The 24,560-nt window shown below is 41.0% G+C and overlaps 1 protein-coding gene across 1 annotated transcript in view; it reads left to right on the top strand.

The window, feature by feature from the left end:
- Positions 1–483: 483 nt before the first annotated feature.
- Positions 484–24,560, top strand: part of LOC121273994 (integrin alpha-X-like) — a 142,908-nt gene continuing 118,831 nt past the window's right edge. Inside the window, exon 1 of the mRNA XM_041181128.1 lies at positions 484–584. Coding sequence (XP_041037062.1) covers positions 489–584 — 96 coding nt within the window. The 5' untranslated portion in view covers positions 484–488. The remainder of the gene's footprint in view (positions 585–24,560) is intronic.

Below are 24,560 nucleotides of genomic sequence, written 5' to 3'. Positions count from 1 at the left end.
AGAGGGTCAGTACTGAGGGATTGCTGCACTGTCAGAGGTTCAGTACTGAGGGAGTGCTGCACTGTCAGAGGGTAAGTACTTAGGGAGTGCAGCACTGTCAGAGGGTCAGTATTAAAGGAGTGCTGCACTGTCAGAGGGTCAGTAATGAGGGAATGCTACACTGTCAGAGGGTCAGTACTGAGTGAGTGCTGCACTGTCAGAGGGTAAGTACTGAGGGAGTGCTGCACTGTCACAGGCTCAGTACAGATGGAGTGCTGCACTGTTGGAGGGTCAGTGCTGAGCGAGTGCTGCACTGTCAGAGGATCAGTACTGAGGGAGTGCTGCACTGTCAGAGGGTCAGTACTGAGGGAGCGCTTTCTATTGTGCAAGGTGCAATATGAGTGTAAGAAACAAACATTTGGTCAGAAGAGGTGATCAGTTCTGAGCTCACGTTGATGTGATTCCAGTGTCTCACTCTGCAATCTCCTCCGTTTTTGTAGCTCGATGCTATGGAGCTAATGATCTTTAGCAAAGCCAAGGTGAGATTCGATGAGGATAAGTATGTGGATGTCTCGGAGGAAACTGCCCATTACAACGAAGCAACTGTGAGTAATCGGCTGGCCATGAGAATTCCCTGGCTGCATGTTCGGATTGCTGCATACGCAACTATTCCAGCCCAAAGGCATTGAAAAACATTTCTTAGTGACACAAAGACTGTGTGTTAATGTTAGAGAACCCACAAAACCCTGTAAACACTGTGTGTTAATGTTAGAGAACCCACACACCCTGTAAACACTGTGTGTTAATGTTAGAGAACCCACACACACTGTGATGACGGCGTGTTAATGTTAGAGAACCCACACACCCTGTAAACACTGTGTGTTAATGTTAGAGAACACATACACCCTGTAAACACTGTGTGTTAATGTTAGAGAACACATACACCCTGTAAACACTGTGTGTTAATGTTAGAGAAACCACACTCCCTGTAAACACTGGATGTTAATGTTAGAGAACCCACACACCCTGTAAACAATGTGTGCCAATGTTAGAGAACCCACACACCCTGTAAACACTGTGTGTTATTGTTAGAGAGCTCACACACCCTGTAAACACTGTGTGTTAATGTTAGAGAACCCACACACCCTGTAAACACTGTGTGTAAATGTTAGAGAGCCCACACACCCTGTAAACACTGTGTGTTAATGTTAGAGAACCCACACACCCTGTAAACACTGTGTGTTAATGTTAGAGAACTCACACAACCTGTAAACACTGTGCGTTAATGTTAGAGAACCCACACACTCTGTAAACACTGGGTGTTAATGTTAGAGACCTCACACACACTGTAAACACTGCGTGTTAAAGTTAGAGAACCCACACACCCTGTAAACACTGTGTGTTAATGTTAGAGACCTCACACACACTGTAAACACTGCGTGTTAATGTTAGAGAACGCACACACCCTGTAAACACTGTGTGTTAATGTTAGAGAACCCACACACCCTGTAAACACTGTGTGTTAATGTTAGAGATCACACACCCTGTAAACACTGTGTGTTAATGTTAGAAATCCTACACACCCTGTAAACACTGTGTGTTAATGTTAGAGAACCCACACACACTGTAAACAAAGTGTGTTAATGTTAGAGAACCCACACACCCTGTAAACACTGTGTGTTAATGTTAGAGAACCTACACACCGTGTAAACACTGTGTGTTAATGTTAGAGAATCCACACACCCTGTAAACACTGTGTGTTAATGTTAGAGAGCTCACACGACCTGTAAAGAATGTGCTAATGTTAGAGAAGCCACACACCCTGTAAACACTGTGTGTTAATGTTAGAGAACCGACACACCCTGTAAACACTGTGTGTTAATGTTAGAGAACCCACACACCCTGTAAACACTGTGTGTTAATGTTAGAGAACACACACACCCTGTAAACACTGTGTGCTAATGTTAGAGAGCTCACACACCCTGTAAACACTGTGTTAATGTTCGAGAACACACACACACTGTAAACATTGTGTGTTAATGTTAGAGAGCTCACACACCCTGTAAACACTGTGTGTTAATGTTAGAGAGCTCACACACCTGTAAACACTGTCTGTTAATGGTAGAGAACCCACACACCTTGTAAAAATGTGTTAATGTTATAGAACCCAAACACCCTGTTAACACATTGTTAAGGTTAGTAACCCGCATAACCTGTAAACACTGTGTGTTAATGTCAGAGAACCCACACATCCTATAAACACTGTGTTAATGTTAGAGAACCCACACACCCTGTAAACACTGTGTTAATGTTAAAGAAACCACACACCCTGTAAACACTGTGTGTGAATGTTATAGAAACCACACACCCTGTAGACACTGTGTGTTAATGTCAGAGATCTCACACACCCTGTAAACACTGTGTGTTAATGTTAGAGAACCCACACACCGTGTAAACACCGTGTCTTAATGTTAGAGATCCCACACACCCTGTAAACACAGTGTGTTAATGTTAGAGAACCCACACACCCTGTAAACACTGTGTGTTAATGTTCGAGAATCTACACACCCTGTAATCAATGCGTGTTAATGTTAGAGAACCCACACAGCCTGTAAACACTTTGTGTTCATGTTCGAGAACCCACACACCCTGTAAACACTGTGAGTTAATGTTCGAGAACCCACACACCCTGTAAAAACTGTGTGTTAATGTTCGAGAACCCACACACCCTGTAATCACTGTGTGTTAATGTTAGAGAACCCACACACCCTGTAAACACTGTGTGTTAATGTTGGAGAATCCACACACCCTGTAAACACTGTGTTAATGTTAGAGAGCCCACACACCTTGTAAACATTGTTTGTTAATGTTCGAGAGTCCAAACACCCTGTAAACACTGTGTGTTAATGTTAGAGAGTCCACACACCCTGTAAACACTGTGTGTTAATGTTAGAGAGCCCACACACCCTGTAAACACTGTGTGTTAATGTTAGAGGTCCAGCACACCCTGTAAACACTGTGTGTTAATATTATAGAGCCCACACACCCTGTAAACACTGTGTGTTAATGTTCGAGAAACCACACACCCTGTAATCAATGTGTGTTAATGTTAGAGAACCCACACAGCCTGTAAACACTGTGTGTTAATGTTCGAGAACCCACACACCCTGTAAACACTGTGTGTTAATGTTTGAGAACCCACACACCCTGTAAACACTGTGAGTTAATGTTGGAGAACCCACACACCCTGTAAACACTGTGTGTTAATGTTAGAGAGCTCACACACCTGTAAACACTGTCTGTTAATGGTAGAGAACCCACACACCATGTAAAAATGTGTTAATGTTATAGAACCCACAAACACTGTTAACACTTTGTTAAGGTTAGTAACCCGCATAACCTGTAAACACTGTGTGTTAATGTTAGAGAACCCACACACCCTGTAAACACTGTGTTAATGTTAGAGAACCCACACACCCTGTAAACACTGTGTTAATGTTAAAGAAACCACACACCCTGTAAACACCGTGTGTTAATGTTAGAGAAACCACACACACTGTAAACACCGTGTGTTAATGTTAGAGAACAAAAACACTCTGTAAACACTGTGTTAATGTTAAAGAAACCACACACCCTGTAAACACAGTGTGTTAATGTTAGAGAACCCACACACCCTGTAAACAATGTGTGTCAATGTTAGATAACTGACACTCCCTGTACACACTGTGTGTTAATGTTAGAGAACCACACACTCTGTAAACAGTGTGTTAATGTTAGAGAACCAACACACCCTGTAAACACTGTGTGTTAATGTTAGAGAAACCACACACCCTGTAAACACTGTGTCTTAATGTTAGAGATCCCACACACCCTGTAAACACAGTGCGTTAATGTTAGAGAACCCACACACCCTGTAAACACTGAGTGTTAATGTTAGAGAATCCACACACCCTGTAAACACTGTGTTAATGTTAGAGAGCCCACACAACTTGTAAACACTGTGCCTTAATGTGAGAGATCCAACACACCCTGTAAACACTGTGTGTTAATGTTAGAGAACCGACACTCCCTGTAAACACTGTGTGTTGATGTTAGAGAACCCACACACCCTTTAAACACTGTGTGTTAATGTTAGAGAACCCACACACCCTATAAACACTGTGTGTTAATGTTAGTGAACCCACAAACCCTGTAAACACTGTGTTAATATTAGAGAACCCTGTAAACACTGTGTTAATGATACAGATCTCACACACCCTGTAAACACTGTGTGTTAATGTTAGAGAGTTCACACACCCTGTAAACACTGTGTGTTAATGTTAGAGAACCCACACACCCTGTAAAAACTGTGTGTTAGTGATAGAGAACCCACACACCCTGTAAACAATGTGTGTTAATTTTAGAGAACCCACACACCCTGTAAACACTGTGTGTTAATGTTAGAGACATGACACACCCTGTAAACAATGTGTGTTAATGCTAGAGAACCCACAGACCCTTTAAACACTGTGTGCTAATGTTACAGAACCCACACACTCTGAAAACTCTGTGTGTTAATGTTACAGAACCCACACACCCTGTAAACACTGTGTGTTAATCTTAGTGAACCCACACAATCTGTAAACAGTGTGTTAATGTTAAAGAGCCTACACATCTGTAAACACTGTGTTAATGTAAGAGAACCACAAACCCTGTAAACACTGTGTTAATGTTAGAGACCCAACTCACCCTGTAAACACTGTGTGTTAATGTTTGAGAACCCACACACCCTGTACATACTGTGTTAATGTTAGAGAACTCACACACCCTGTAAAAACTGTGTGTTAATTTTAGAAAACACACACACCCTGTAAACATTGTGTGTTAATGTTAGAGAACCCACACACCCTGTAAACACTGTGTGTTAATGTTAGAGAACCCACACACCCTGTAAACACTGTGTGTTAATGTTAGAGAACCCACACACCCTTTAAACACTGTGTGTTAATGTTAGAGAACCCAAACACCCTGTAAACACTGTGTGTTAATTTTAGAGAGCTCACACGACCTGTAAACACTGTGCTAATGTTAGAGAAGCCACACACCCTGTAAACAGTGTGTTAATGTTAGAGAACCCACACACCCTGTAAACACTGTGTGTTAATGTTAGAGAACCCACACACCCTGTGAACACTGTGTGTTAATGTTAGAGAACCCAAACACCCTGTAAACACTGTGTGTTAACGTTCGAGAATACACAGACCCTCTAAACACTGTGTGTTAATGTTAGTGAACCCACACACCCTGTAAACACTGTGTTAATGTTAGATTTCACACACACCCTGTAAACACTAAGTGTTAATGTTAGAGAACCCACACACCCTGTAAACACTGTGTGTTAATGTTAGAGAACCCACACACACTGTAAACACTGTGTGTTAAAGTTAGAGATCACACACACCCTGTAAACACTGTGTTAATGTGAGAGAACCCAGACACCCTGTAAACACTGTGTGTTAATGTTAGAGAACCCACACACCCTGTAAACACTGTGTGTTAATGTTAGAGAACCCACACACCCTGTAAACACTGTGTGTTAATGTTAGAGAACCCACACCCCCTGTAAACACTGTGTGTTAATGTTAGAGATCACACACACCCTGTAAACACTGTGTGTTAATGTTAGAGACCCCACACACCCTGTAAACACTGTGTGTTAATGTTAGAGAACCCAAACACCCTGTAAACACTGTGTGTTAATTTTAGAGAGCTCACACGACCTGTAAACAGTGTGTGTTAATGTTAGAGACATGACACACCCTGTAAACAATGTGTGTTAATGCTAGAGAACCAAACACCCTTTAAACACTGTGTGCTAATGTTACAGAACCCACACACCCTGTAAACACTGTGTGTTAATGTTAGTGAACCCACAAACCCTGTAAACACTGTGTTAATGTTAGAGAAAGCTTTAAACACTGTGTGTTAATGATACAGATCTCACACACCCTGTAAACACTGTGTGTTAATGTTAGAGAACTCACACACCCTGTAAACACTGTGTGTTAATGTTAGAGAACCCACACACCCTGTAAACACTGTGTGTTAATGTTAGAGAACCCACACACCCTGTAAACACTGTGTGTTAATGTTAGAGAACCCACACACCCTGTGAACACTGTGTGTTAATGTTAGAGAACCCACACACCCTGTAAACACTGTGTTAATTTTAGAGAGCTCACACACCCTGTAAACACTGTGTGTTAATGTTTGAGAATACACACACCCTGTAAACACTGTGTGTTAATGTTAGTTAACCCACACACCCTGTAAACACTGTGTGTTAATGTTAGATATCACACACACCCTGTAAACACTAAGTGTTAATGTTAGAGAACCCACACACCCTGTAAACACTGTGTGTTAATGTTAGAGAACCCACACACCCGATAAACACTGTGTGTTAATGTTAGAGATCACACACACCCTGTAAACACTGTGTGTTAATGTTAGAGATCACACACTCCCCGTAAACACTGTGTGTTAATGTTAGTGAACCCACACACCCTGTAAACACTGTGTGTTAATGTTAGAGAACCCACACACCCTGTAAACACTGTGTGTTAATGTTAGAGATCACACACCCTGTAAACACTGTGTGTTAATGTTAGAGAGCTCACACACCCTGTAAACAGTGTGTGTTAATGTTAGAGAACCCACACACACTGTGACTAATTTGTGTTAATGTTAGAGAACCCACACACCCTGTAAACACTGTGTGTTAATGTTAGAGAACCCACACACCCTGTAAACACTGTGTGTTAATGTTAGAGAACCCAAACACCCTGTAAACACTGTGTGTTAATTTTAGAGAGCTCACACGACCTGTAAACAGTGTGTGTTAATGTTAGAGACATGACACACCCTGTAAACAATGTGTGTTAATGCTAGAGAACCAAACACCCTTTAAACACTGTGTGCTAATGTTACAGAACCCACACACACTGTAAACACTCTGTGTTAATCTTAGTGAACCCACACACTCTGTAAACACTGTGTTAATGTTAAAGGGCCTACACATCCTGTAAACACTGTGTTAATGTTAGAGAACCACAAACCCTGTAAACACTGTGTTAATGTTAGAGACCCCACTCACCCTGTAAACACTGTGTGTTAATGTTTGAGAACCCACACACCCTGTACATACTGTGTTAATGTTAGAGAACCCACACACACTGTAAAAACTGTGTGTTCATGTTAGAAAACACACACACCCTGTAAAAACTGTGTGTTAACGTTAGGAAACACACACACCCTGTAAACACTGTGTGTTAATGTTAGAAATCCCACACACCCTGTAAACACTGTGTGTTAATGTTAGAGAACCCACACACCCTGTAAACACTGTGTGTTAATGTTAGAGAACCCACACACCCTGTAAACACTGTGTGTTAATGTTAGAGAACCCACACACCCTGTAAACACTGTGTGTTAATGTTAGAGAACCCAAACACCCTGTAAACACTGTGTGTTAATTTTAGAGAGCTCACACACCCTGTAAACACTGTGCTAATGTTAGAGAAGCCAGACACCCTGTAAACACTGTGTGTTAATGTTAGAGAACCCACAAACCCTGTAAACACTGTGTGTTAATGTTAGAGAACCCACACACCCTGTAAACAATGTGTGTTAATTTTAGAGAACCCACACACCCTGTAAACACTGTGTGTTAATGTTAGAGACATGACACACCCTGTAAACAATGTGTGTTAATGCTAGAGAACCCACAGACCCTTTAAACACTGTGTGCTAATGTTACAGAACCCACACACACTGTAAACACTCTGTGTTAATCTTAGTGAACCCACACACTCTGTAAACACTGTGTTAATGTTAAAGAGCCTACACATCCTGTAAACACTTTGTGTTAATGTTAGAGAACCACAAACCCTGTAAACACTCTGTTAATGTTAGAGACCCCACTCACCCTGTAAACACTGTGTTAATGTTAGAGAACTCACACACCCTGTAAAAACTGTGTGTTAATGTTAGAGAACCCACACAACCTGTAAACACTGTGTGTTAATGTTAGAGAACCCACACACGCTGTAAACACTGTGTGTTAATTTTAGAGAGCTCACACGACCTGTAAACACTGTGCTAATGTTAGAGAAGCCACACACCCTGTAAACACTGTGTGTTAATGTTAGAGAACCCACCACACCCTGTAAACACTGTGTGTTAATGTCAGAGAACCCACACACCCTGTAAACACTGTGTGTTAATGTTAGAGTTCACACACACCCTGTAAACACTGTGTTAATGTGAGAGAACCCACACACCCTGTAAACACTGTGTCTTAATGTTAGAGATCCCACACACCCTGTAAACACTGTGTGTTAATGTTAGAGAACCCACACACCCTGTAAATACTATGTGTTAATGTTAGAGATCACACACACCATGTAAACACTGTGTGTTAATGCTAGTGAACCCACACACCCTGTAAACACTGTGTGTTAATGTTAGAGAACCCACACACCCTGTAAACACTGTGTCTTAATGTTAGAGATCCCACACACCCTGTAAAAACTGTGTGTTAATGTTAGAGAACCCACACACCCTGTAAACACTGTGTGTTAATGTTAGAGAACCCACACACCCTGTAAACACTGTGTGTTAATGTTAGTGAACCCACAAACCCTGTAAACACTGTGTTAATGTTAGAGAACCCTGTAAACACTGTGTGTTAATGATACAGATCTCACACACCCTGTAAACACTGTGTGTTAATGTTAGAGAACTCACACACCCTGTAAACACTGTGTGTTAATGTTAGAGAACCCACACACCCTGTAAACACTGTGTGTTAATGTTAGAGAACCCACACACCCTGTAAACACTGTGTGTTAATGTTAGAGAACCCACACACCCTGTGAACACTGTGTGTTAATGTTAGAGAACCCACACACCCTGTAAACACTGTGTGGTAATATTAGAGAGCTCACACACCCTGTAAACACTGTGTGTTAACGTTCGAGAATACACACACCCTGTAAACACTGTGTGTTAATGTTAGTTAACCCACACACCCTGTAAACACTGTGTGTTAATGTTAGATATCACACACACCCTGTAAACACTGAGTGTTAATGTTAGTGAACCCACACACCCTGTAAACACTGTGTGTTAATGTTAGAGAACCCACACACCCTGTAAACACTGTGTGTTAATGTTAGAGATCACACACCCTGTAAACACTGTGTGTTAATGTTAGAGAGCTCACACACCCTGTAAACACTGTGTGTTAATGTTAGAGAACCCACACACACTGTAATCAATTTGTGTTAATGTTAGAGAACCCACACACCCTGTAAACACTGTGTGTTAATGTTAGAGAACCCACACACCCTGTAAACACTGTGTGTTAATGTTAGAGAACCCAAACACCCTGTAAACACTGTGTGTTAATGTTAGAGAGCTCACACGACCTGTAAACAGTGTGTGTTAATGTTAGAGACATGACACACCCTGTAAACAATGTGTGTTAATGCTAGAGAACCAAACACCCTTTAAACACTGTGTGCTAATGTTACAGAACCCACACACCCTGTAAACACTGTGTGTTAATGTTAGTGAACCCACAAACCCTGTAAACACTGTGTTAATGTTAGAGAAAGCTTTAAACACTGTGTGTTAATGTTACAGATCTCACACACCCTGTAAACACTGTGTGTTAATGTTAGAGAACTCACACACCCTGTAAACACTGTGTGTTAATGTTAGAGAACCCACACACCCTGTAAACACTGTGTGTTAATGTTAGAGAACCCACACACCCTGTAAACACTGTGTGTTAATGTTAGAGAACCCACACACCCTGTGAACACTGTGTGTTAATGTTAGAGAACCCACACACCCTGTAAACACTGTGTTAATATTAGAGAGCTCACACACCCTGTAAACACTGTGTGTTAACGTTCGAGAATACACACACCCTGTAAACACTGTGTGTTAATGTTAGTTAACCCACACACCCTGTAAACACTGTGTGTTAATGTTAGATATCACACACACCCTGTAAACACTAAGTGTTAATGTTAGAGAACCCACACACCCTGTAAACACTGTGTGTTAATGTTAGAGAACCCACACACCCGATAAACACTGTGTGTTAATGTTAGAGATCACACACACCCTGTAAACACTGTGTGTTAATGTTAGAGATCACACACTCCCCGTAAACACTGTGTGTTAATGTTAGTGAACCCACACACCCTGTAAACACTGTGTGTTAATGTTAGAGAACCCACACACCCTGTAAACACTGTGTGTTAATGTTAGAGATCACACACCCTGTAAACACTGTGTGTTAATGTTAGAAATCCTACACACCCTGTAAACAGTGTGTGTTAATGTTAGAGAACCCACACACACTGTAAACAAAGTGTGTTAATGTTAGAGAACCCACACACCCTGTAAACACTGTGTGTTAATGTTAGAGAACCCACACACCCTGTAAACACTGTGTGTTAATGTTAGAGAACCCAAACACCCTGTAAACACTGTGTGTTAATTTTAGAGAGCTCACACGACCTGTAAACAGTGTGTGTTAATGTTAGAGACATGACACACCCTGTAAACAATGTGTGTTAATGCTAGAGAACCAAACACCCTTTAAACACTGAGTGTTAATGTTACAGAGCCCACACCCCCTGTAAAAACTGTGTGTTAATCTTAGTGAACCCACACACTCTGTAAACACTGTCTTAATGTTAAAGAGCCTACACATCCTGTAAACACTGTGTTAATGTTAGAGAACCCACAAACCCTGTAAACACTGTGTTAATGTTAGAGACCCCACACACCCTGTAAACACTGTGTGTTAATGTTTGAGAACCCACACACCCTGTACATACTGTGTTAATGTTAGAGAACCCACACACACTGTAAAAACTGTGTGTTCATGTTAGAAAACACACACACCCTGTAAAAACTGTGTGTTAACGTTAGGAAACACACACACCCTGTAAACACTGTGTGTTAATGTTAGAAATCCCACACACCCTGTAAACACTGTGTGTTAATGTTAGAGAACCCACACACCCTGTAAACACTGTGTGTTAATGTTAGAGAACCCACACACCCTGTAAACACTGTGTGTTAATGTTAGAGAACCCACACACCCTGTAAACACTGTGTGTTAATGTTAGAGAAACCACACACCCTGTAAACACTGTGTGTTAATTTTAGAGAGCTCACACGACCTGTAAACACTGTGCTAATGTTAGAGAAGCCAGACACCCTGTAAACACTGTGTGTTAATGTTAGAGAACCCACAAACCCTGTAAACACTGTGTGTTAATGTTAGAGAACCCACACACCCTGTAAACAATGTGTGTTAATTTTAGAGAACCCACACACCCTGTAAACACTGTGTGTTAATGTTAGAGACATGACACACCCTGTAAACAATGTGTGTTAATGCTAGAGAACCCACAGACCCTTTAAACACTGTGTGCTAATGTTACAGAACCCACACACACTGTAAACACTCTGTGTTAATCTTAGTGAACCCACACACTCTGTAAACACTGTGTTAATGTTAAAGAGCCTACACATCCTGTAAACACTTTGTGTTAATGTTAGAGAACCACAAACCCTGTAAACACTCTGTTAATGTTAGAGACCCCACTCACCCTGTAAACACTGTGTTAATGTTAGAGAACTCACACACCCTGTAAAAACTGTGTGTTAATGTTAGAGAACCCACACACCCGATAAACACTGTGTGTTAATGTTAGAGATCACACACACCCTGTAAACACTGTGTGTTAATGTTAGAGATCACACACTCCCCGTAAACACTGTGTGTTAATGTTAGTGAACCCACACACCCTGTAAACACTGTGTGTTAATGTTAGAGAACCCACACACCCTGTAAACACTGTGTGTTAATGTTAGAGATCACACACCCTGTAAACACTGTGTGTTAATGTTAGAAATCCTACACACCCTGTAAACACTGTGTGTTAATGTTAGAGAACCCACACACACTGTAAACAAAGTGTGTTAATGTTAGAGAACCCACACACCCTGTAAACACTGTGTGTTAATGTTAGAGAACCCACACACCCTGTAAACACTGTGTGTTAATGTTAGAGAACCCAAACACCCTGTAAACACTGTGTGTTAATTTTAGAGAGCTCACACGACCTGTAAACAGTGTGTGTTAATGTTAGAGACATGACACACCCTGTAAACAATGTGTGTTATTGCTAGAGAACCAAACACCCTTTAAACACTGTGTGCTAATGTTACAGAACCCACACACACTGTAAACACTCTGTGTTAATCTTAGTGAACCCACACACTCTGTAAACACTGTGTTAATGTTAAAGAGCCTACACATCCTGTAAACACTTTGTGTTAATGTTAGAGAACCACAAACCCTGTAAACACTCTGTTAATGTTAGAGACCCCACTCACCCTGTAAACACTGTGTTAATGTTAGAGAACTCACACACCCTGTAAAAACTGTGTGTTAATGTTAGAGAACCCACACACCCTGTAAACACTGTGTGTTAATGTTAGAGAACCCACACACACTGTAAACACTGTGTGTTAATTTTAGAGAGCTCACACACCCTGTAAACACTGTGTGTTAATGTTAGAGAACTCACACACCCTGTAAACACTGTGTGTTAATGTTAGAGAACCCACACACCCTGTAAACACTGTGTGTTAATGTTAGAGAACCCACACACCCTGTAAACACTGTGTGTTAATGTTAGAGAACCCACACACCCTGTGAACACTGTGTGTTAATGTTAGAGAACCCACACACCCTGTAAACACTGTGTGGTAATATTAGAGAGCTCACACACCCTGTAAACACTGTGTGTTAATGTTAGAGAACCCACACACCCTGTAAACACTGTGTGTTAATGTTTGAGAACCCACACACCCTATAAACACTGTGTGTTAATGTTAGATATCCCACACACCATTTAAACACTAAGTGTTAATGTTAGTGAACCCACACACCCTGTAAACACTGTGTGTTAATGTTAGAGAACCCACACACCCTGTAAACACTGTGTGTTAATGTTAGAGATCACACACCCTGTAAACACTGTGTGTTAATGTTAGAGATCCCACACACCCTGTAAACACTGTGTGTTAATGTTAGAGAACCCACACAGCCTGTAATCAATTTGTGTTAATGTTACAGAACCCACACACCCTGTAAACACTGTGTGTTAATGTTAGAGAACCCACACACCCTGTAAACACTGTGTGTTAATGTTAGAGAACCCAAACACCCTGTAAACACTGTGTGTTAATTTTAGAGAGCTCACACGACCTGTAAACAGTGTGTGTTAATGTTAGAGACATGACACACCCTGTAAACAATGTGTGTTAATGCTAGAGAACCAAACACCCTTTAAACACTGTGTGCTAATGTTACAGAACCCACACACCCTGTAAACACTGTGTGTTAATGTTAGTGAACCCACAAACCCTGTAAACACTGTGTTAATGTTAGAGAAAGCTTTAAACACTGTGTGTTAATGATACAGATCTCACACACCCTGTAAACACTGTGTGTTAATGTTAGAGAACTCACACACCCTGTAAACACTGTGTGTTAATGTTAGAGAACCCACACACCCTGTAAACACTGTGTGTTAATGTTAGAGAACCCACACACCCTGTAAACACTGTGTGTTAATGTTAGAGAACCCACACACCCTGTGAACACTGTGTGTTAATGTTAGAGAACCCACACACCCTGTAAACACTGTGTGTTAATATTAGAGATCTCACACACCCTGTGAACACTGTGTGTTAATGTTAGAGAACCCACACACCCTGTAAACACTGTGTGTTAATGTTAGTTAACCCACACACCCTGTAAACACTGTGTGTTAATGTTAGATATCACACACACCCTGTAAACACTAAGTGTTAATGTTAGAGAACCCACACACCCTGTAAACACTGTGTGTTAATGTTAGAGAACCCACACACCCGATAAACACTGTGTGTTAATGTTAGAGATCACACACACCCTGTAAACACTGTGTGTTAATGTTAGAGATCACACACTCCCCGTAAACACTGTGTGTTAATGTTAGTGAACCCACACACCCTGTAAACACTGTGTGTTAATGTTAGAGAACCCACACACCCTGTAAACACTGTGTGTTAATGTTAGAGATCACACACCCTGTAAACACTGTGTGTTAATGTTAGAAATCCTACACACCCTGTAAACACTGTGTGTTAATGTTAGAGAACCCACACACACTGTAAACATTGTGTGTTAATCTTAGTGAACCCACACACTCTGTAAACACTGTGTTAATGTTAAAGGGCCTACACATCCTGTAAACACTGTGTTAATGTTAGAGAACCACAAACCCTGTAAACACTGTGTTAATGTTAGAGACCCCACTCACCCTGTAAACACTGTGTGTTAATGTTAGAGAACCCACACACCCTGTACATACTGTGTTAATGTTAGAGAACTCACACACACTGTAAAAACTGTGTGTTCATGTTAGAAAACACACACACCCTGTAAAAACTGTGTGTTAACGTTAGAGAGCTCACACACCCTGTAAACACTGTGTGTTAATGTTAGAGATCTCACACACCCTGTAAACACTGTGTGTTAATGTTAGAGAACCCACACACCCTGTAAACACTGTGTGTTAATGTTAGGGAACCCACACACCCTGTAAACACTGTGTGTTAATGTTAGAGAACCCAAACACCCTGTAAACACTGTGTGTTAATTTTAGAGAGCTCACACGACCTGTAAACACTGTGCTAATGTTAGAGAAGCCAGACACCCTGTAAACACTGTGTGTTAATGTTAGAGAACCCACAAACCCTGTAAACACTGTGTGTTAATGTTAGAGAACCCACACACCCTGTAAACAATGTGTGTTAATTTTAGAGAACCCACACACCCTGTAAACACTGTGTGTTAATGTTAGAGACATGACACACCCTGTAAACAATGTGTGTTAATGCTAGAGAACCCACAGACCCTTTAAACACTGTGTGTTAATGTTAGTGAACCCACACACACTGTAAACACTATGTGTTAATGTCAGAGAACCCACACACCCTGTAAACACTGTGTGTTAATGTTAGAGAACCCAAACACCCTGTAAACACTGTGTGTTAATTTTAGAGAGCTCACACGACCTGTAAACAGTGTGTGTTAATGTTAGAGACATGACACACCCTGTAAACAATGTGTGTTATTGCTAGAGAACCAAACACCCTTTAAACACTGTGTGCTAATGTTACAGAACCCACACACACTGTAAACACTCTGTGTTAATCTTAGTGAACCCACACACTCTGTAAACACTGTGTTAATGTTAAAGAGCCTACACATCCTGTAAACACTTTGTGTTAATGTTAGAGAACCACAAACCCTGTAAACACTCTGTTAATGTTAGAGACCCCACTCACCCTGTAAACACTGTGTTAATGTTAGAGAACTCACACACCCTGTAAAAACTGTGTGTTAATGTTAGAGAACCCACACACCCTGTAAACACTGTGTGTTAATGTTAGAGAACCCACACACGCTGTAAACACTGTGTGTTAATTTTAGAGAGCTCACACACCCTGTAAACACTGTGTGTTAATGTTAGAGAACTCACACACCCTGTAAACACTGTGTGTTAATGTTAGAGAACCCACACACCCTGTAAACACTGTGTGTTAATGTTAGAGAACCCACACACCCTGTAAACACTGTGTGTTAATGTTAGAGAACCCACACACCCTGTGAACACTGTGTGTTAATGTTAGAGAACCCACACACCCTGTAAACACATTGTGTTAATATTAGAGAGCTCACACACCCTGTACACACTGTGTGTTAATGTTCGAGAATACACACACCCTGTAAACACTGTGTGTTAATGTTAGTTAACCCACACACCCTGTAAACACTGTGTGTTAATGTTAGATATCACACACACCCTGTAAACACTAAGTGTTAATGTTAGTGAACCCACACACCCTGTAAACACTGTGTGTTAATGTTAGAGAACCCACACACCCTGTAAACACTGTGTGTTAATGTTAGAGATCACACACCCTGTAAACACTGTGTGTTATTGTTAGAAATCCTACACACCCTGTAAACACTGTGTGTTAATGTTAGAGAACCCTCACACACTGTAATCAATTTGTGTTAATGTTACAGAACCCACACACCCTGTAAACACTGTGTGTTAATGTTAGAGAACCCACACACCCTGTAAACACTGTGTGTTAATGTTAGAGAACCCAAACACCCTGTAAACACTGTGTGTTAATTTTAGAGAGCTCACACGACCTGTAAACAGTGTGTGTTAATGTTAGAGACATGACACACCCTGTAAACAATGTGTGTTAATGCTAGAGAACCAAACACCCTTTAAACACTGTGTGTTAATTTTAGAGAACCCACACACCCTGTAAACACTGTGTGTTAATGTTAGTGAACCCACAAACCCTGTAAACACTGTGTTAATGTTAGAGAACCGTCTAAACACTGTGTGTTAATGATAGAGATCTCACACACCCTGTAAACACTGTGTGTTAATGTTAGAGAACTCACACACCCTGTAAACACTGTGTGTTAATGTTAGAGAACCCACACACCCTGTAAACACTGTGTGTTAATGTTAGAGAACCCACACACCCTGTAAACACTGTGTGTTAATGTTAGAGAACCCACACACCCTGTGAACACTGTGTGTTAATGTTAGAGAACCCACACACCCTGTAAACACTGTGTGTTAATATTAGAGAGCTCACACACCCTGTAAACACTGTGTGTTAACGTTCGAGAATACACACACCCTGTAAACACTGTGTGTTAATGTTAGTTAACCCACACACCCTGTAAACACTGTGTGTTAATGTTAGATATCACACACACCCTGTAAACACTAAGTGTTAATGTTAGAGAACCCACACACCCTGTAAACACTGTGTGTTAATGTTAGAGAACCCACACACCCGATAAACACTGTGTGTTAATGTTAGAGATCACACACACCCTGTAAACACTGTGTGTTAATGTTAGAGATCACACACTCCCCGTAAACACTGTGTGTTAATGTTAGTGAACCCACACACCCTGTAAACACTGTGTGTTAATGTTAGAGAACCCACACACCCTGTAAACACTGTGTGTTAATGTTAGAGATCACACACCCTGTAAACACTGTGTGTTAATGTTAGAAATCCTACACACCCTGTAAACACTGTGTGTTAATGTTAGAGAACCCACACACACTGTAAACAAAGTGTGTTAATCTTAGGGAACCCACACAGTCTGTAAACACTGTGTTAATGTTAAAGGGCCTACACATACTGTAAACACTGTGTTAATGTTAGAGAACCACAAACCCTGTAAACACTGTGTTAATGTTAGAGACCCCACTCACCCTGTAAACACTGTGTGTTAATGTTTGAGAACCCACACACCCTGTACATACTGTGTTAATGTTAGAGAACTCACACACACTGTAAAAACTGTGTGTTCATGTTAGAAAACACACACACCCTGTAAAAACTGTGTGTTAACGTTAGGAAACACACACACCCTGTAAACACTGTGTGTTAATGTTAGAAATCCCACACACCCTGTAAACACTGTGTGTTAATGTTAGAGAACCCACACACCCTGTAAACACTGTGTGTTAATGTTAGAGAACCCACACACCCTGTAAACACTGTGTGTTAATGTTAGAGAACCCAAACACCCTGTAAACACTGTGTGTTAATTTTAGAGAGCTCACACGACCTGTAAACACTGTGCTAATGTTAGAGAAGCCAGACACCCTGTAAACACTGTGTGTTAATGTTAGAGAACCCACAAACCCTGTAAACACTGTGTGTTAATGTTAGAGAACCCACACACCCTGTAACAATGTGTGTTAATTTTAGAGAACCCACACACCCTGTAAACACTGTGTGTTAATGTTAGAGACATGACACACCCTGTAAACAATGTGTGTTAATGCTAGAGAACCCACAGACCCTTTAAACACTGTGTGCTAATGTTACAGAACCCACACACACTGTAAACACTCTGTGTTAATCTTAGTGAACCCACACACTCTGTAAACACTGTGTTAATGTTAAAGAGCCTACACATCCTGTAAACACTTTGTGTTAATGTTAGAGAACCACAAACCCTGTAAACACTCTGTTAATGTTAGAGAACCCACACACCCTGTAAACACTGTGTTAATGTTAGAGAACTCACACACCCTGTAAAAACTGTGTGTTAATGTTAGAGAACCCACACACCCTGTAAACACTGTGTGTTAATGTTAGAGATCACACACACCCTGTAAACACTGTGTGTTAATGTTAGAGATCACACACTCCCTGTAAACACTGTGTGTTAATGTTAGAGAACCCACACACCCTGTAAACACTGTGTGTTAATGTTAGAGAACCCACACACCCTGTAAACACTGTGTGTTAATGTTAGAGAGTTCACACACCCTGTAAACACTGTGTGTTAATGTTAGAAACACACACCCTGTAAACACTGTGTGTTAATTTTAGAGATCCCACACACCCTGTAAACAAAGTGTGTTAATGTTAGAGAACCACACACCCTGTAAACACTGTGTGTTAATGTTAGAGAACCCACACACCCTGTAAACACTGTGTGTTAATGTTAGAGAACCCACACACCCTGTAAACACTGTGTGTTAATTTTAGAGAGCCCACACACCCTGTAAACAGTGTGTGTTAATGTTAGAGATAACACACCCTGTAAACAATGTGTGTTATTGCTAGAGAACCAAACACCCTTTAAACACTGTGTGCTAATGTTACAGAACCCCACACACACTGTAAACACTCTGTGTTAATCTTAGTGAACCCACACACTCTGTAAACACTGTGTTAATGTTAAAGAGCCTACACATCCTGTAAACACTTTGTGTTAATGTTAGAGAACCACAAACCCTGTAAACACTCTGTTAATGTTAGAGACCCCCACACCCTGTAAACACTGTGTTAATGTTAGAGAACTCACACACCCTGTAAAAACTGTGTGTTAATGTTAGAGAACCCACACACCCTGTAAACACTGTGTGTTAATGTTAGAGAACCCACACACGCTGTAAACACTGTGTGTTAATTTTAGAGAGCTCACACGACCTGTAAACACTGTGCTAATGTTAGAGAAGCCACACACCCTGTAAACACTGTGTGTTAATGTTAGAGAACCCACACACCCTGTAAACACTGTGTGTTAATGTCAGAGAACCCACACACCCTGTAAACACTGTGTGTTAATGTTAGAGATCACACACACCCTGTAAACACTGTGTTAATGTGAGAGAACCCACACACCCTGTAAACACTGTGTGTTAATGTTAGAGATCCCACACACCCTGTAAACACTGTGTGTTAATGTTAGAGAACCCACACACCCTGTAAACACTGTGTGTTAATGTTAGAGATCACACACACCCTGTAAACACTGTGTGTTAATGTTAGAGAACCCACACACCCTGTAAACACTGTGTGTTAATGTTAGAGAACCCACACACCCTGTAAACACTGTGTGTTAATGTTAGAGATCCCACACACCCTGTAAACACTGTGTGTTAATGTTAGAGAACCCACACACCCTGTAAACACTGTGTGTTAATGTTAGAGAACCCACACACCCTGTAAACACTGTGTGTTAATGTTAGAGAACCCACACACCCTGTAAACACTGTGTTAATGTTAGAGAACCCACACACCCTTTAAACACTGTGTGTTAATGATACAGATCTCACACACCCTGTAAACACTGTGTGTTAATGTTAGAGAACTCACACACCCTGTAAACACTGTGTGTTAATGTTAGAGAACCCACACACCCTGTAAACACTGTGTGTTAATGTTAGAGAACCCACACACCCTGTAAACACTGTGTGTTAATGTTAGAGAACCCACACACCCTGTGAAAACTGTGTGTTAATGTTAGAGAACCCTCACACACTGTAAACACTTTGTGGTAATATTAGAGAGCTCACACACCCTGTAAACACTGTTTGTTAATATTAGAGAATACCACACACCCTGTAAACACTGTGTGTTAATGTTAGTGAACCCACACACCCTGTAAACACTGTGTGTTAATGTTAGATATCACACACACCCTGTAAACACTGTGTGTTAATGTTAGAGAACCCACACACCCTGTAAACACTGTGTGTTAATGTTAGTGAACCCACACACGCGTTAAACACTGTGTGTTAATGTTAGAGATCACACACACCCTGTAAACACTGTGTGTTAATGTTAGAGATCACACACTCCCTGTAAACACTGTGTGTTAATGTTAGTGAACCCACACACCCTGTAAACACTGTGTGTTAATGTTAGAGAACCCACACACCCTGTAAACACTGTGTGTTAATGTTAAAGAGCTCACACACCCTGTAAACACTGTGTGTTAATGTTAGAAATCCTACACACCCTGTACACACTGTGTGGTAATGTTTGAGAACCCACACACACTGTAAACAAAGTGTGTTAATGTTAGAGAACCCACACACCCTGTAAACACTGTGTGTTAATGTTAGAGAACCCACACACCCTGTAAACACTGTGTGTTAATGTTAGAGAACCCAAACACCCTGTAAACACTGTGTGTTAATTTTAGAGAGCTCACACGACCTGTAAACAGTGTGTGTTAATGTTAGAGACATGACACACCCTGTAAACAATGTGTGTTAATGCTAGAGAACCAAACACCCTTTAAACACTGTGTGCTAATGTTACAGAACCCACACACACTGTAAACACTCTGTGTTAATCTTAGTGAACCCACACACTCTGTAAACACTGTGTTAATGTTAAAGGGCCTACACATCCTGTAAACACTGTGTTAATGTTAGAGAACCACAAACCCTGTAAACACTGTGTTAATGTTAGAGACCCCACTCACCCTGTACATACTGTGTTAATGTTAGAGAACTCACACACACTGTAAAAACTGTGTGTTCATGTTAGAAAACACACACACCCTGTAAAAACTGTGTGTTAATGTTAGTAAACACACACACCCTGTAAACACTGTGTGTTAATGTTAGAAATCCCACACACCCTGTAAACACTGTGTGTTAATGTTAGAGAACCCACACACCCTGTAAACACTGTGTGTTAATGTTAGAGAACCCACACACCCTGTAAACACTGTGTGTTAATGTTAGAGAACCCACACACCCTGTAAACACTGTGTGTTAATGTTAGAGAACCCAAACACCCTGTAAACACTGTGTGTTAATTTTAGAGAGCTCACACGACCTGTAAACACTGTGCTAATGTTAGAGAAGCCAGACACCCTGTAAACACTGTGTGTTAATGTTAGAGAACCCACAAACCCTGTAAACACTGTGTGTTAATGTTAGAGAACCCACACACCCTGTAAACAATGTGTGTTAATTTTAGAGAACCCACACACCCTGTAAACACTGTGTGTTAATGTTAGAGACATGACACACCCTGTAAACAATGTGTGTTAATGCTAGAGAACCCACAGACCCTTTAAACACTGTGTGCTAATGTTACAGAACCCACACACACTGTAAACACTCTGTGTTAATCTTAGTGAACCCACACACCCTGCAAACACTGAGTGTTAATGTTAAAGAAGCCACACCTGTAAACACTTTGTGTTAATGTTAGAGAACCCACAAACCCTGTAAACACTCTGTTAAAGTTAGAGACCCACACACCCTGTAAACACTGTGTTAATGTTAGAGAACCCACACACCCTGCAAAAACTGTGTGTTAATGTTAGAGAACCCACACACCCTGTAAACACTGTGTGTTAATGTTAGAGAACCCACACACGCTGTAAACACTGTGTGTTAATTTTAGAGAGCTCACACGACCTGTAAACACTGTGCTAATGTTAGAGAAGCCACACACCCTGTAAACACTGTGTGTTAATGTTAGAGAACCCACACACCCTGTAAACACTGTGTGTTAATGTCAGAGAACCCACACACCCTGTAAACACTGTGTGTTAATGTTAGAGTTCACACACACCCTGTAAACACTGTGTTAATGTGAGAGAACCCACACACCCTGTACACACTGTGTCTTAATGTTAGAGATCCCACACACCCTGTAAACACTGTGTGTTAATGTTAGAGATCACACACACCATGTAAACACTGTGTGTTAATGCTAGTGAACCCACACACCCTGTAAACACTGTGTGTTAATGTTAGAGAACCCACACACCCTGTAAACACTGTGTCTTAATGTTAGAGATCCCACACACCCTGTAAAAACTGTGTGTTAATGTTAGAGAACCCACACACCCTGTAAACACTGTGTGTTAATGTTAGAGAACCCACACACCCTGTAAACACTGTGTGTTAATGTTAGTGAACCCACAAACCCTGTAAACACTGTGTTAATGTTAGAGAAAGCTTTAAACACTGTGTGTTAATGATACAGATCTCACACACCCTGTAAACACTGTGTGTTAATGTTAGAGAACTCACACACCCTGTAAACACTGTGTGTTAATGTTAGAGAACCGACACACCCTGTAAACACTGTGTGTTAATGTTAGAGAACCCACACACCCTGTAAACACTGTGTGTTAATGTTAGAGAACCCACACACCCTGTGAACACTGTGTGTTAATGTTAGAGAACCCACACACCCTGTAAACACTGTGTGGTAATATTAGAGAGCTCACACACCCTGTAAACACTGTGTGTTAACGTTCGAGAATACACACACCCTGTAAACACTGTGTGTTAATGTTAGTTAACCCACACACCCTGTAAACACTGTGTGTTAATGTTAGATATCACACACACCCTGTAAACACTAAGTGTTAATGTTAGAGAACCCACACACCCTGTAAACACTGTGTGTTAATGTTAGAGAACCCACACACCCGATAAACACTGTGTGTTAATGTTAGAGATCACACACACCCTGTAAACACTGTGTGTTAATGTTAGAGATCACACACTCCCCGTAAACACTGTGTGTTAATGTTAGTGAACCCACACACCCTGTAAACACTGTGTGTTAATGTTAGAGAACCCACACACCCTGTAAACACTGTGTGTTAATGTTAGAGATCACACACCCTGTAAACACTGTGTGTTAATGTTAGAAATCCTACACACCCTGTAAACACTGTGTGTTAATGTTAGAGAACCCACACACACTGTAAACAAAGTGTGTTAATGTTAGAGAACCCACACACCCTGTAAACACTGTGTGTTAATGTTAGAGAACCTACACACCGTGTAAACACTGTGTGTTAATGTTAGAGAATCCACACACCCTGTAAACACTGTGTGTTAATGTTAGAGAGCTCACACGACCTGTAAAGAATGTGCTAATGTTAGAGAAGCCACACACCCTGTAAACACTGTGTGTTAATGTTAGAGAACCGACACACCCTGTAAACACTGTGTGTTAATGTTAGAGAACCCACACACCCTGTAAACACTGTGTGTTAATGTTAGAGAACACACACACCCTGTAAACACTGTGTGCTAATGTTAGAGAGCTCACACACCCTGTAAACACTGTGTTAATGTTCGAGAACACACACACACTGTAAACATTGTGTGTTAATGTTAGAGAGCTCACACACCCTGTAAACACTGTGTGTTAATGTTAGAGAGCTCACACACCTGTAAACACTGTCTGTTAATGGTAGAGAACCCACACACCTTGTAAAAATGTGTGAATGTTATAGAACCCAAACACCCTGTTAACACTTTGTTAAGGTTAGTAACCCGCATAACCTGTAAACACTGTGTGTTAATGTCAGAGAACCCACACATCCTATAAACACTGTGTTAATGTTAGAGAACCCACACACCCTGTAAACACTGTGTTAATGTTAAAGAAACCACACACCCTGTAAACACTGTGTGTGAATGTTATAGAACCCACACACCCTGTAGACACTGTGTGTTAATGTCAGAGATCTCACACACCCTTTAAACACTGTGTGTTAATGTTAGAGAACCCACACACCCTGTTAACACTGTGTGTTAATGTTAGAGAACCCACACACACTGTAAACACGTGTTATAATGTTAGAGAACCAAAACACTCTGTAAACACTGTGTTAATGTTAAAGAAACCACACACCCTGTAAACACTGTGTGTTAATGTTAGAGAACCCACACACCCTGTAAACACCGTGTCTTAATGTTAGAGATCCCACACACCCTGTAAACACTGTGTGTTAATGTTAGAGAACCCACACACCCTGTAAACACTGTGTGTTAATGTTAGAGAACCCACACACCCTGTAAACACTGTGTGTTAATGTTAGAGACCCACACACCCTGTAAACACTTTGTGTTAATGTTAGAGAACCCACACACCCTGTAAACACTGTGTGTTAATGTTAGAGAACCCACACACCCTGTAAACACTGTGTGTTAATGTTAGAGAACCCACACACCCTGTAAACACTGTGTGTTAATGTTAGAGAACCCACACACCCTGTAAACACTGTGTGTTAATGTTAGAGAACCCACACACCCTGTAAACACTGTGTT

Source organism: Carcharodon carcharias, assembly GCF_017639515.1.
Source record: "Carcharodon carcharias isolate sCarCar2 chromosome 29 unlocalized genomic scaffold, sCarCar2.pri SUPER_29_unloc_13, whole genome shotgun sequence".
Taxonomy (NCBI): Eukaryota; Metazoa; Chordata; class Chondrichthyes; order Lamniformes; family Lamnidae; genus Carcharodon; species Carcharodon carcharias.
Note: the sequence above shows the minus strand (reverse complement) of the source record. Positions and strands in the feature narration are given on the sequence as shown.